The 12,608-nt window shown below is 39.0% G+C and overlaps 1 protein-coding gene across 1 annotated transcript; it reads right to left on the bottom strand.

Moving 5' to 3' along the window:
• Window positions 1-4,050: 4,050 nt before the first annotated feature.
• Window positions 4,051-12,513, bottom strand: angptl6 (angiopoietin-like 6). The gene is made up of 7 exons (XM_077734248.1): window positions 12,346-12,513; window positions 9,130-9,591; window positions 8,252-8,389; window positions 7,958-8,150; window positions 5,659-5,852; window positions 4,417-4,687; window positions 4,051-4,348 (listed from the first exon to the last, which is right to left on the bottom strand). Exons 1-7 carry the CDS (start codon window positions 12,400-12,402, stop codon window positions 4,164-4,166), a joined length of 1,500 nt encoding a protein of 499 aa, XP_077590374.1. The 5' UTR covers window positions 12,403-12,513; the 3' UTR covers window positions 4,051-4,163.
• Window positions 12,514-12,608: the final 95 nt, after the last annotated feature.

Raw genomic sequence — 12,608 nt, 5'->3', positions numbered from 1 at the left:
GTAGTGTTGCCATCACAACTGCACTCTATAGTTAGATTGTCCCCAGAGTCAAACTCAGGGGAAAAGTGGTCCTCCAGCGCAATCAGTGCATCTAAAGAAGAAATGAGGACATTTGAACAACCACTACAAAGTGTGTTGAATGTATCTCGTCTTTTTAAACTTGAATAATGATAAGTTACGATCAACTGGATGTAAAGCATGTGCATGGCTATCCCATGTTTGTTGGTCATCCTAATCTTATAATCCCCAGTGCTGTTCCTTGTCAAGAAATAAAGAGCGATCACTTCTTTTCCGTCCCTGAACCAACTGGTGACATGACGTAGGTTACCCTTCAACTACAAATGGTTATTGCAATTCAGTATCCACGAGCGTTGTGATTTTACTGAGACAAGAAAATGTCTACATGACAGAAACAAGCAATGTCACACTGAGTATCTGAAAATCTCGCTGTCATTAAAAGTCCACACAACACAATTCACTGTCTCGGTCCTGCCTTAGAGGATGTAGAATCCATGAGTTCAATCTTAAAAAAACTAATGTCACAAAACTAAATTTTTCAACTTCATATCTCATCTCTCATCTAATTTTCTGAACCGGTTTATCCTCACTAAGGTCGTGGGGAGTGTTGGAGCCTATCCCAGCTTACTCCATCAGTCCCGGAACTCATTGAACTCATATCTCAAGGTACCACTGTATCTTAAACACGGCTAATATTTCTGTGGCTGCTTCAAGGTGCTGGGTCTATAGACACCGAGATTTTAGAGTGTGACTGCTACGCTAAAAGGCAAACTGACATTGGAAAGTAGTACATTTATTAATACAAGGTGAGGAGAGCAGCAAGAAGTGATAGCAAAGATGCATGAACCAAAAATTCAGACAGAAGCATGAATTCATGTATTGTAGTGTTCAAAATTGTTGCATAATTAGATTGAGCCACATTTTTAGTATATTTCCTTATTGCTAAATGTCAAACAATCACTCTTACCATATTTTCTTGCATATAAACCACCCCCACGTATAAGCCACCCCCTATAATTGCCTTAAATTTGTTGAATTTTACAATTTCTCCCGTTTAAGCCGCTCCCTAGTTCACAATTTTTACCTCCATATTCATGAATTTAATAGGGAGTACAAATGTGTTACTTTGAAGGTAAAATCATAAGAAAAATCATCACACGTTGTATTTCTGAGATACTGTATAAATCGAAAGGATCGTTTGCTGGATTGCACTACCAAAAGGGTGTTGCCTGCACGTGGATAAATTCAAAAAGGAAGTCATTAACAAGGGGAATACGGAAAATGTATTCATTCACATGCAGATTTTCAGAAAAATAATATAGGCACAAAAAATAAATATAGATTCATACAGAAAAAAAACATTTTTTTGTACTAGTTCATCCCGTAATGGTTGTTTTCTCACTGCAAAACAGAAAATAACCAACAAATAGTAAATGTTAATTTGTCAACTTCTACTGGTGAAAAAGAGTGTAGCAACGCTGTAAAGTATTGTGCATATATACATCATACCCTTGATTCAGTCATCATTTTTTTAGTTATAAATACAGCATATATGCGAGAAAATACGGTAGGTGAACTAGATTCTCCGAAAACCAATGATACCCAGAATTCATGATATACTCACTTGTAAGGTTATATAATTGGGCAATTTGTTGAAAGTGATGTGTTATAAAGTTAAATAAATAAAAATAAAATAGTAATATGAAATATTTAAAAAAAAAAATTACGTTTGAATCTACAAACTCCAAATTATTTTGTAAAATCCCTTTTTTTCGTAGGATTCACCAATCTTCGATTCACTTAACTGATATTTTCTTGTAACGTCAACAGGTTTTTATTTTATACCTGCTTCACATCTGTATGGAATGGCATCAATGAACTGGTGGCACCTTATAGTTAATTCACTCCAAGATTCCTTAACATCATTCCACAACTCATTTACATTTCCTTTGCCTAAGAAACTGCATTTTTTTCATGTAATTCTTTAAATTTTCAATTGGATTAAGGACCGGGGATTACATGGCATTAATCTTGTAGACTTGGAATCAGAGCATGTTTACTAGTGTGTTTGGAATCAGGGCCACACTGTGAATCGGTGGCCTGCCAATTGCAGGGCAAAAGGAGACAAACAAACATTCCCACTGACAGTCATACCTAGGGGCAATTTATAACGCCCAATCAGCCAACAATGCATGTTTTTTGGAATGTGGGAGGAAAACGGAGTACCCGAAGAAAACCCACACAGGTCCAGGGAGAACATGCAAACTCCACACATGTGGATCGACTTGGATTTGAACCCAGGTATGTATAATGTGAGGCATGTAGGGGTACACTCGTCAGACCTCGATGCGAACGAGAATGAGATTTATTCCCGCTCGATGGCGATATGATTCTGAGTGCGAATGGTTTACTCTTTCTCTGTGTCCCCTAAGGCTGACTGGGGACCAGTTTGGGGTTTTGTCTCGTCCACCTTTCGCTCAAAGTCATCTGGGATGTGCAATACCCTTGCGAGGATGTGTGGTATGGATAAAAAGTAGGAATTACCCATGTTATGTCACTGGAATAAATGGGAATCATCAGTTTGTGAACCCAAGGTTTCTTACCGATTCTCCCGAGCCTTTCTGTATAGATAGACCGGACAAGTTGGGCATACAAAAAAGTTTTACTCTAATAGTAAATTCATTCGACATTTCACTATCAGTAAGTCAATACTTTTGACAAACCTACTAATATCACACTACTCACCGTGCAATACAGCCCGAAAAACGAGAAGTAATTATTTTCCTAAATGCCATCTTTTCAGGTTGTAATACAAAAATGGAATTTATTAGTTCCACGGTATTTTAGAGCAGTGTTTCCTAATCCTTTTTGGAGCTACGGCACACTTTTTTCATTGAAAAATGTTATTTTATTTAAAACATGTTGCCTATCTTAACAATAGTCATTCTCATCAAAGTTTTATCAGTAGGAATCGAATAAACCTCCAAAATTACTGCAAAATCTAATTTTTTATAATAACCTAATGTCACCAAAAGTTGAGTTATGCGAACCCTGAAGAACTTCTGGTCCGAGTGATGGAAAATAAGTAATGTCATGTTTTTAATCATGTAATTTTATGACTTTGTAAGAAAATACAAAGTCTCTTTGCAATTGCTTGTTCATATTGTATTAGTTTTTGTGAGTATAACAGCATCGTAGTCATCCTTATGGCTGACATGTCAGCATAAACACCCAACTGTCTGATTGAATAATCAATCTTAGTCTTGTGATTGGGTTGACATGTCAGCACAAATACTCAACTGTCCGACACTGATCAATTAATTTTTGCCCTGCAAATGACAGAAACGTATCTGTCCAAAGTCCTAGTGACAACTGTCAGTTTTACCTGTATTTAAGATACACTCACTGGTCATTCGACTACAGTTGCAAGAACATCGCGCTGAACAGGACTCCACTGTTAGAGCTCTTACTGTCCACTTTGCAGTCTGGTAATAAACCTATTTCCTATTTAGATTGATCTCACTCTTTCTTAGCCTGCTCCTGAAGTTGTATTTTCAGACCTATCAACTTTTCTCCAAATATATTACGCAAAAAAATATGTCGTGCTCACGCAGAGTTTAGGTCGCAAAAAGTTGATGCCCCAGAAACCAAAAAACTTCCAGTTCATGTTTGAGCAATAATAAGCAACAAAATGACTATTTCACAATTTGATTCGTGTAATAGTCTAATCTATGATTTAATATTCATCCTATTTTGATTTTAACCTTGTAAAAATTCAGTGCAGTGGTTGGGAAATCCTGCTTTAGAGCTTGTTCATCATCAGGACTCCAAACATAACTTTGATATCATCCAGCCTCATGATATGTTTGCTTTTATAAATTACTGAAGTTGCACAATCAACATTTAGGGAGTTGACACCCTTTTTATCATGAAACATAAAAACACATGGACATGAATCATCCTAACATGATTCATAGTCACTTTTCGAAATGAGACAAGATTTTTTAAGCATTTCAAACTATTTTATTGAGCATTACGGAACAGGAAACATGAAAGTTCTACGTAAAGATACAAGGCTGGGTCATGACATTTGGTCATTGGCAAATGTCAGTGGCAACCATATTATGCAGCTGTGATGCAACACACTAAACAGGCTTGACCATCATGAGAACACGCTTCAGTGAGTAGGCGCCCCCGTGAAATTCCGCCCAGTAGACGCCGTCCTGGTAGCGGCTACGGTAGTGACCGCCCCGATACCACACTCCATTGAGATTGGAGTGGGCGCACATGTGGTACCACCAACCTCCTTTCTGGTAGTGGGCACAATTACCTGAGGACGCAGCAAAAGCACAGTAAAACAAAGTCCACAAAAGGGCAGACAATTGGAGGAACAAGAACCTGTGTAACTGTCTTTATCCTTATCCAGAGTGGTGAAGGGCTTATTATTGTGCCACGACAGTGAATCCCCGGCGTTGCCGCGGTATTGGCCTAAGCGCAGTCGATACCAGTCGCTCTCGGGCTCCAGGCGAAAGCTGTCGTACTCGGCAAACACCTGCCGGCCCTGCCAGTCATCCAGAACCACACGCAGCTTGTATTTGGCCTGTTTGGCCAACCAGTACAGGTGCTCCAGGCCCAGCCAGTACTCTCCATCCAGGTTTCCAAAACCTTGCTGGAATATATTGAGAATCATGTTGTCACCACAGTGTGTGCTTACTGGGGGAGATGTGGTACTGTAAAAGACTAAACATTTCTGATCACACTCTCTGATTGGAGGGGTGGGATACTGTAGGTACCTCCCGGGGCAATAAGAAATTCTCTGCAATGGTTACAATAACAATTATCTCATAATATAGTTGATACAATAATTATTGATGGCTGGGTGGTTAGCGTGTCGGCCTCACAGTGGGGGACCTGGGCCAGCATGGGTTTCCTCCGGGTACTCCGGTTTCCTCCCACATTCCAAAGAGATGCATGGTAGGCTGATTGGACACTCTGAATTGCCCCTGGGTATGAGTGTGAGTGTGAATGCTTGTTTGTCTCCTTGTGCCTTGCGATTGGCTGGACACGAATTCAGGGTGTCCCCCGCCTCAGGCCCGAATTCAGCTGGGATAGGCTCCAGCACCCCCTGCAACTCTAGTGAGGATAAAGCAGTTCAGAAAATGAAATAAAATGAGATAGTTAGTCGTGATGTCATTTTCTTTTCAGGAACCGTTTAAAGGAGTAAAAGATTTTCAATTGATTTATCAAATCTCCTTTATATTACAATAGACTTCAAAGGCCCACTTTCATGGATTTTTTATTCATTCATTCATTCGTTCATTCGGAGATTTAACTAATATTGAGAGTATCAACTTTTGGCGACAAGTGCATGTGTGTGTGTGTGTGTGTGTGTTTGAGTGTGTTTGTGAAATTATGTGACACGTTGCATTTGTACTGTTTTAATCGCTTAATAAGGGGAATTCAAAATAAAATAACAGATAAGGAAATGCATTTACTTTTTTGGGGATTTCTTAACCTGAAACTTTTGTACCTAGAGGTATTTGTAAGTCGAGGCATAACTGTATTTTGACCCTAATTGCAGTACCATTTTGGCTACCAATCTTCAATAATTGCTCATATGAAGCTTGTTTGTCACATCACCTTATACAATTCCCAGGTCCTGAAGAAGTTGACTGAGCCATCCTGCCTCCTCTGGATGACCGTCCAGCCTCCTTCAGCATAATTCTGTTCACACCAGGCCTGTAGGAGTCGGTTGGCGCTTTGCAAGCGCAACAGGTAGATACCGCTGGTTGTCTCGCCAGATTTCAGCACATGCTGGCAGTCCTGCCACGGCCCTGAGTTGCAAAGAAATAGTGAACCACCTCAGATTCTTGTTTTTCAATGTCAGAATTCACTTTTTCATGATAATGAGGAAGAGGCAATCAGAGTTTGGTATGTGGGAATGCGTGTAGATGTAAAGCAACGTCCCTCGCACTAATGCCAAGGTGAATTCCAGGCTGATATGTTACTAGGTGTGACCGCCTAAGGCTTTTCGTTTATTTAAAACATTCAGATAAGAAGTGAGCTCTGCTTCTTGACATTGTTTTGAAATTCCCAGAGAGATAAGACAGCCAAGTACAGAGGTCATTGACTTCATAGGCGTTTGCTGCTCGATGGTTTTCAGACTAAACTATTAAGACTATCAATCACCACGTTTAACTCATTGGTAGCTACTGACAGTGTTAGACGTCCTAACCATTTTTACTGGGACAGCAAATGAACTACGAATGATCGATGCTGAAATGTATGAATATTTATTCGGTATGGGAATAGTAATGAATTGTCACCATTCACAGTCATCATCCCAGTTTACATACCTGTCAACCTCGAACCATTTGTGATCTTACCAAATTTTGTTTTCGCCCTTACATATATGTATAAATACATGGAAAATCTTACCACTTTACTTTTTTGTAATTTTTTGCAAATGAAAGTAAACATAAACAAGGGAACAGGAAACGGAAATCACATGGTGAAAGTGTTACAAAACGAAATGTTTATCATGATCTTTTTTTTTTAGCCAATCAGAGGCGCCGGTACATATATCACTTGGCAGACATGCGTTTCCGGGAAGAAACAATGGCGGATGGTGAAAAATGGCTAGAAAGTGCCTTAATTTATTTTTTTTTCTCAAAATCACCGTTTAGCGTACCATTTTCATGTGTACAGCGTACCAATATAAAAATGGGCTTTCAGTTGTACCAATTACGGCGAGAACGTACCAGTTGACAGGTATGAGTTTAAATTATTTGGGTGTTTATCGCCAACACGTTGAGGGAATTTGTCAATTGTATTTCGTTATTCATTTGTTTTGTTTTAAATAAAATGTGTATTTACTTTTTTCTAATTAGTCTAAATAATATAGGTACAACTGCAAATATTCTTTCTATTCATCTTTTTTTAAATGTTTATTCTAAGTAATTGGTTTGTGACCTGTTGAGGGTGCAACCCATCTCCTGCCCATAGTTAGCTGGATACATCCCAGCACCCCACGAGTTTTTTCCTGAATTACTCATTTAAAAAAAACAAGAGTCATTTAAAAATAAGAAGAATAATTAATTTTATAATAGTTATTTTATGTACCTAGTATAAATGTGTTATTTATCAACCATAGTGGGTTATTGGGGACCATTACAATTTATTTTATTCATATTATTTTTGTTATATATAAATATATTTTAAGCAATAAGGATTAAAAATGATGAATAAATACCATTATCAAACTCTAATTATTAGAGATCTGGCATCCACATAGGAGTTTTTGAAATGACCAAATATAGTCACTTGCCCAAAAGAGGGTCAAACTAGACTTCATTCGTCAATAGTCATCATTCATATTTTTGCCACATTTAGAGGATTGTATAGTTCTAACTTCAAAGTACACTGTAGGTTGAGAAATGTACTTTTCTGTTATTTGTGGGAATTGACAAACACAAAATCTTCCAGAAGTGGAGAAACTCACTGGCTGCCATTGATTGCGGAAGGCACCCCTCATCGCTCTCATTTTTTGAACCGCTTTATCCTCATTAGGGTCACAAGGCGTGCTGGAGCCTGTCCGAGCTGACTCCTGGCTAGAAGCAGGGGACACCCTGAATCGGTGGCGAGCTGATCGCAGGGTACAAGGAGACGGACAACCATGCACACTCACACTCATACCTAAGGGCAATTTAGAGTGTCCAATCACCCTACCATGCATGTTTTTGGAAATGTGGGAGGAAACCGGGATACCTGGAGGAATCCTACACAGTGGGAAAACATGCAAACTCCACACAGGCGGACGTGACCTGGATTTGAACCCAGAGCTGTGAGGCCAACGCGCTGACTACTGGCCCCACCAGGCTGCAATGGCAGAAGGCGCCCGGCCCACTTCGAACTGATTGATTTTCAAGAACATACATACCTGGGGTTTTGTTAGCAGGGAAGCTAAGTACAGGCTGGACTGTTGGAGGACTAGCAGTGGTGCTGGGATGCAGGAACTCCACTGAGGATTTGTCTTGCTGCAAGCCACTTTGATCCCTTTGAAGCTCGTTCCTGATTTCAGAGCTGTCATTAACCAGTGGGCTGGACTGACTTTTAGGCGGATTTGTCGGCACCTGTTGTGGGGAAATACATGGACACAACTTTCACTATGAAACAAGGACAGTGTTAAAAACTTGACTTCTATTGTCTACCTGATAATAATCAACCTTCTTACCGTAGCAGATTGAGGGTCCTCCTTACAGTGGCATTGGTTCTCTAGACGAGCAATCAGTTGGCTTTGGGAGGTCAGCATGGAGGTGAGAGAGCCATATTTTTTCTCCAGTTCTCTGAAGTTGCTGGAAACTTGCAGTGCCTGATGAGATTCCACATAAAATGTTAATGTTTCCACGGCAAAATGAAAAAACTGGACGGAGAAGTACTACTCTGTAAAAAATAAGTTCCTGATAGTCAAGTTTATTTAGATTTCATTACTGAAACTGATTACTTGTTTATTGTGATCACTTTAAAATAGTTAATAGTCAGAACCTTGGAATCTGAGACTGAACATGGAGACAACAAATTGCATCAAAATCATTTTTTTGTCAAATCCAGTCTCAATGATATAACATTACCAACTTGTGATGTCCTGATACACAGTATCAGCTCCCGTTACTGCACACTATTAGAATTTGTCAAAAGATCGGATCTAAATCATCATCCATGTGGTTTTAGCGCCATCAAGAATTTCTGCTGCTGTAAACCAAACCACTATACAAACATGTTTTGGTGACATTAATGATAGTAAGAGAAAATTGTGGCATTTCTTGAGGCGGTACCAGTAGGTACCACGTTAATACAAAAACATGATTTGTCATTTACAGGGAGTATTATTATTCGCAATAATTTTTACTGGTCTAAAAATATGGTATGCGATCTATATCTGCAAAAAGAATCCCCTGAAAAAAAATCGTATCAGATCACAAGAAAAAAAAAATCTGCATTGGGGCATCCCTGCTCCCTACTTGTACTTTCCAATATAACGATACTTTGGTGCCATTTTGGAAACAAATTATGAACCAGGAATTATGACTATGTGGGGTTCCCTGTACTCACTTGCGCTGTGGCGTTAAGCAGGAGGTTCTCCACCCTACGGTGTTCCAACGTCTGGTCCTTCTTGTGGATAATCTCCTGTAGAAGTTGGCTGTAGAGCTGGGCAATCCTGGAGTTCATGCTGCTGCTTTCCTTGCGTAAAATTCTCATTTCAGTGACAAAACTGCCCTCGTGTTCCAGCAGCTTCTGTAGGCTCTGCAGCTGCTCCTGCTGGTGTTTCAACTCTGCCCGTAGCGCGGCTACATCTGACTGGTTGGCGCCGGCTTTTGTGTCCAAGCACAATGCTCCAGATAATTTTTGCTGGGGGACGATAAACGTGTAGGAGCAACGGCCTGGTTTAGTATCCGAGGAAGTCGGTGGATGTATTTCTGTGTTCTCCAGATTAGGTCCCAGGCCATTGACCTGCAGTAAGTCTAAACTTAATGCCAAAAAAAGAGTCAGGCCTATCGCCGCCAGGTACTCCATCTTTGGAGGAGAAAACAAAACATTATTATGACTACTTTAATTGAGTCTGCTCCACGACCATTGTGCAAATGAGTGGTTCAGAAAATGAATGAATAATTGAGTCTGTTATAGTAGTTGTTACATTTTATTCAATCATTCTTTTTTGATACCGCACATTAGAGGGTTGGGGGTTTCTGGAGTTAGGGTACACAGAGAGACAGATGAGCTCACACTCATAATCATACCACCACCAGTGGGAATCGAGCCCACGCCTGCCGAACTGAAGTCAGGTGAGTGAACATACGCTACGCCAGGGGTGTTCAAACTTTTTTGCTCCAGGATCTACTTTTCAATGAATTAACCTTCCACAATCTACCTTTTTTACAGGCCTCCGACAAAGTAATTATTTCTGTTGATATCCCTCCCATTAGACAACATGTCTGGAGGCGGCAGGGACGGGGGTGAAAATCCCCTCTTGATTCATGCTAAAGTTAATGCGGATATTACAAATTTGCAAGAGCCTAGCTAAGGAAACTGACAAAGGGGAGATATCAAAATGCTATTGTTGTCCGATCTACCGATAGTTCTTTGGCGATCTACCGGTAGATTAGCGATCTATGTAATGTGGACCCCTCCACCACACAATCAGGTGGCTACATTTTACGCAAGAGCATTTAGTCTATAAATTTAGATCACATAGTGGGGAAAAATTACTTGATTTACTTCACTCTGAGAATTGTAGGGCACCTATTCTCTGCCTAGGTAGAATCTCCAAAAGTAGATACTATAGTGATACCTTGACATACGAGTGCCTCGACATACGAGCAATTTGAGATACGAGTAGAAGTCCATTTTATGTCTAAATCTACTAGTTTTAACGATGTAGATGTCTATCATTGTTCACAGTGGGCAATTAGTTAATATTGAAAGTGTAATACTGCTTAGTCATTAATAAGCTGCAGTTCTCTATTGAAGAGGCAATCTGCATTGTACTCTATTGTAAAACATTTTTAATTGCAATTGTGTCCATCTGAACAATGTTTTACAATAAAAGTGGCTATTATTTATACTTTCTCTTTTTTAAAACAACCACAGCTCAAATAGATTAACTCCACAAAGGATAGAAAAATTACCATCAGAAAGTGTTCAATTTAGCAATTGTAGGAGTATCTTAGTTATTTTTTTAATAATGAAAAATATGCATTTAAACACCTAGTGTGGTCACATTTAAAAACCAGAAAAGGGTTCAAAATTAACAAAATGGGAGTTGGTCTACCACTGTTAATTATGCGGTGTAGCAACTCTGTGTGTGTGACACAAGCAGAAAGAAGAAAGAATGTGACCAATTGCAGCAATTTACACTGGCACATTTTTTTTGCTCGAAAGATTTGAGTATTCAACACTTTCACGTCTTCTGCTGACCACATGTTTCCTTCCAAAGAGGCAGCGAATGACAGTGGCAGAGATTTACCAGCCGGTAAACAGAGTAAAAAAAAAACATATTGTTAACAGAATAAACACCTCTATGTTGTAGTCAGCTGGATATTTGTCACAACAAGCATGGTCAACGCTGTAAACCTCACACATTGTTGACACCCCTTAAAAGTGAAAAATGCACTTTAGAGGGGTTCTTGTGCAAATGCCAAGGGTTATTTGAACTTTTTGTTGCCATTGAAGGCTCTCGACGTCCAATACAGTTGAAATGGGAGGCCTGGCAGTGAATGGATGAACTCCTAGGCGAATGTCCACTAGTGTAATTAACTCATTTACAATAAATGTGTGTGATTTTTCATGATTCCATGTATTTGACAATTACAGACAATGTTGAAATAGTCGGTGAACATCTTTAAAAGTACATAAATAATACTAGAATATCTTAAGTATGGCTAGGGAAAAACATAAATTTTTAGTGTGTGGAATTAATTTGGATTATTCACATTCTATATAACAATACAGGGGTATCAATTCTCACCCGGACGTGGTGTGATTGCGAGTGCAAATAAATGGCTGTCTGTCTCTGTGTCTGGAGGGGGACACCCAAAACCAATGGCCAGCCAATCGCAAGGCACAAGGAGACGGTCAAACATTCATGCTCATACTCATGAAAACGGTCAATCTAGATTGATGAACTATCATATTAATGAAATATCAGTGTGTATTTATTCACAGAGTGCATGTGCAATTAAAATAATTATAGATTGTTAATTTATATCTGTGATACCGCTGACTTAATTCACCCTGCCAAACATAAGTAATCAAATCTATTTAAAAATCAAAGCAAAATACACAAATGTATTCATATGTATTTGTGATTATTCACTGTATAAGAAAGTGATGAGACTATGAACTCTCTATGAAGTCCTCACATTTTTTTAAAAGTGAGAGGCACTGAGTTAATGTGGGGTTACAAAAATTACCTGCAAGTACTCCCATTCTGTATAGTAATAAAGTAAAAAGTAACATTTAGTGCAATTGTATTTTGAGTGCACTGTTATAGTCATGAAATAGTAATCTGTATTTACTGAAAATAAGTTAATTCATTCAAACTCGCTTTGCCTTAATCATAAGTCATCCAATCTATTTAAAATTCAATGCAAAATATGAAAATATATCCATATGCATTGGTATTTATTGAGTGTATAAAAAATGACAAGAATTTCTATGAACTCAATTGTACAAAAATATTTACACTGTTAATATTTTCTGATTTGCATTGGACATGATTGAAATTCATGCATAATATACTCACGACTTTTATTGAAGTTTAATACTTACATGGTGTTTGTTGTTGTTGCTTGCGTCTTCAGAATTCAAGAGAAGCCTCCTCAACATGTGAATTCAGGCAAAGGGAAAAATGATATACTATAGTACTACACAGAGGACGAAGAGTAATGCTCTGCAGCTCCTACTCCAGCCCCTTGTTTGCGTGGAGAGGTCACTGCTTGTACAGGATGTCGAATGAGTGAGAAGGCTAATTACAAAGTATCTTTGTGAGCAAAATGACGCCTCCTCCCTTCTGCATGCACATTTGAGGAGTT

Source organism: Stigmatopora nigra, chromosome 15, assembly GCF_051989575.1.
Source record: "Stigmatopora nigra isolate UIUO_SnigA chromosome 15, RoL_Snig_1.1, whole genome shotgun sequence".
Lineage (NCBI taxonomy): Eukaryota > Metazoa > Chordata > Actinopteri > Syngnathiformes > Syngnathidae > Stigmatopora > Stigmatopora nigra.
This window is presented reverse-complemented; position numbering and strand designations above follow the sequence as displayed.

Bases quoted from the DNA above. Each gene is read 5' to 3' on its own strand.
- angptl6 (XM_077734248.1), bottom strand. From the start codon at position 12,402: ATGTTGAGGAGGCTTCTCTTGAATTCTGAAGACGCAAGCAACAACAAC. The intron at 8,390-9,129 runs GTGAGTACAGGG...GAATCTCATCAG, and splicing joins TGCTTAACGCCACAGCGCAA to GCACTGCAAGTTTCCAGCAA. The intron at 5,853-7,957 runs GTATGTATGTTC...TTTGCAACTCAG, and splicing joins CCCTGCTAACAAAACCCCAG to GGCCGTGGCAGGACTGCCAG.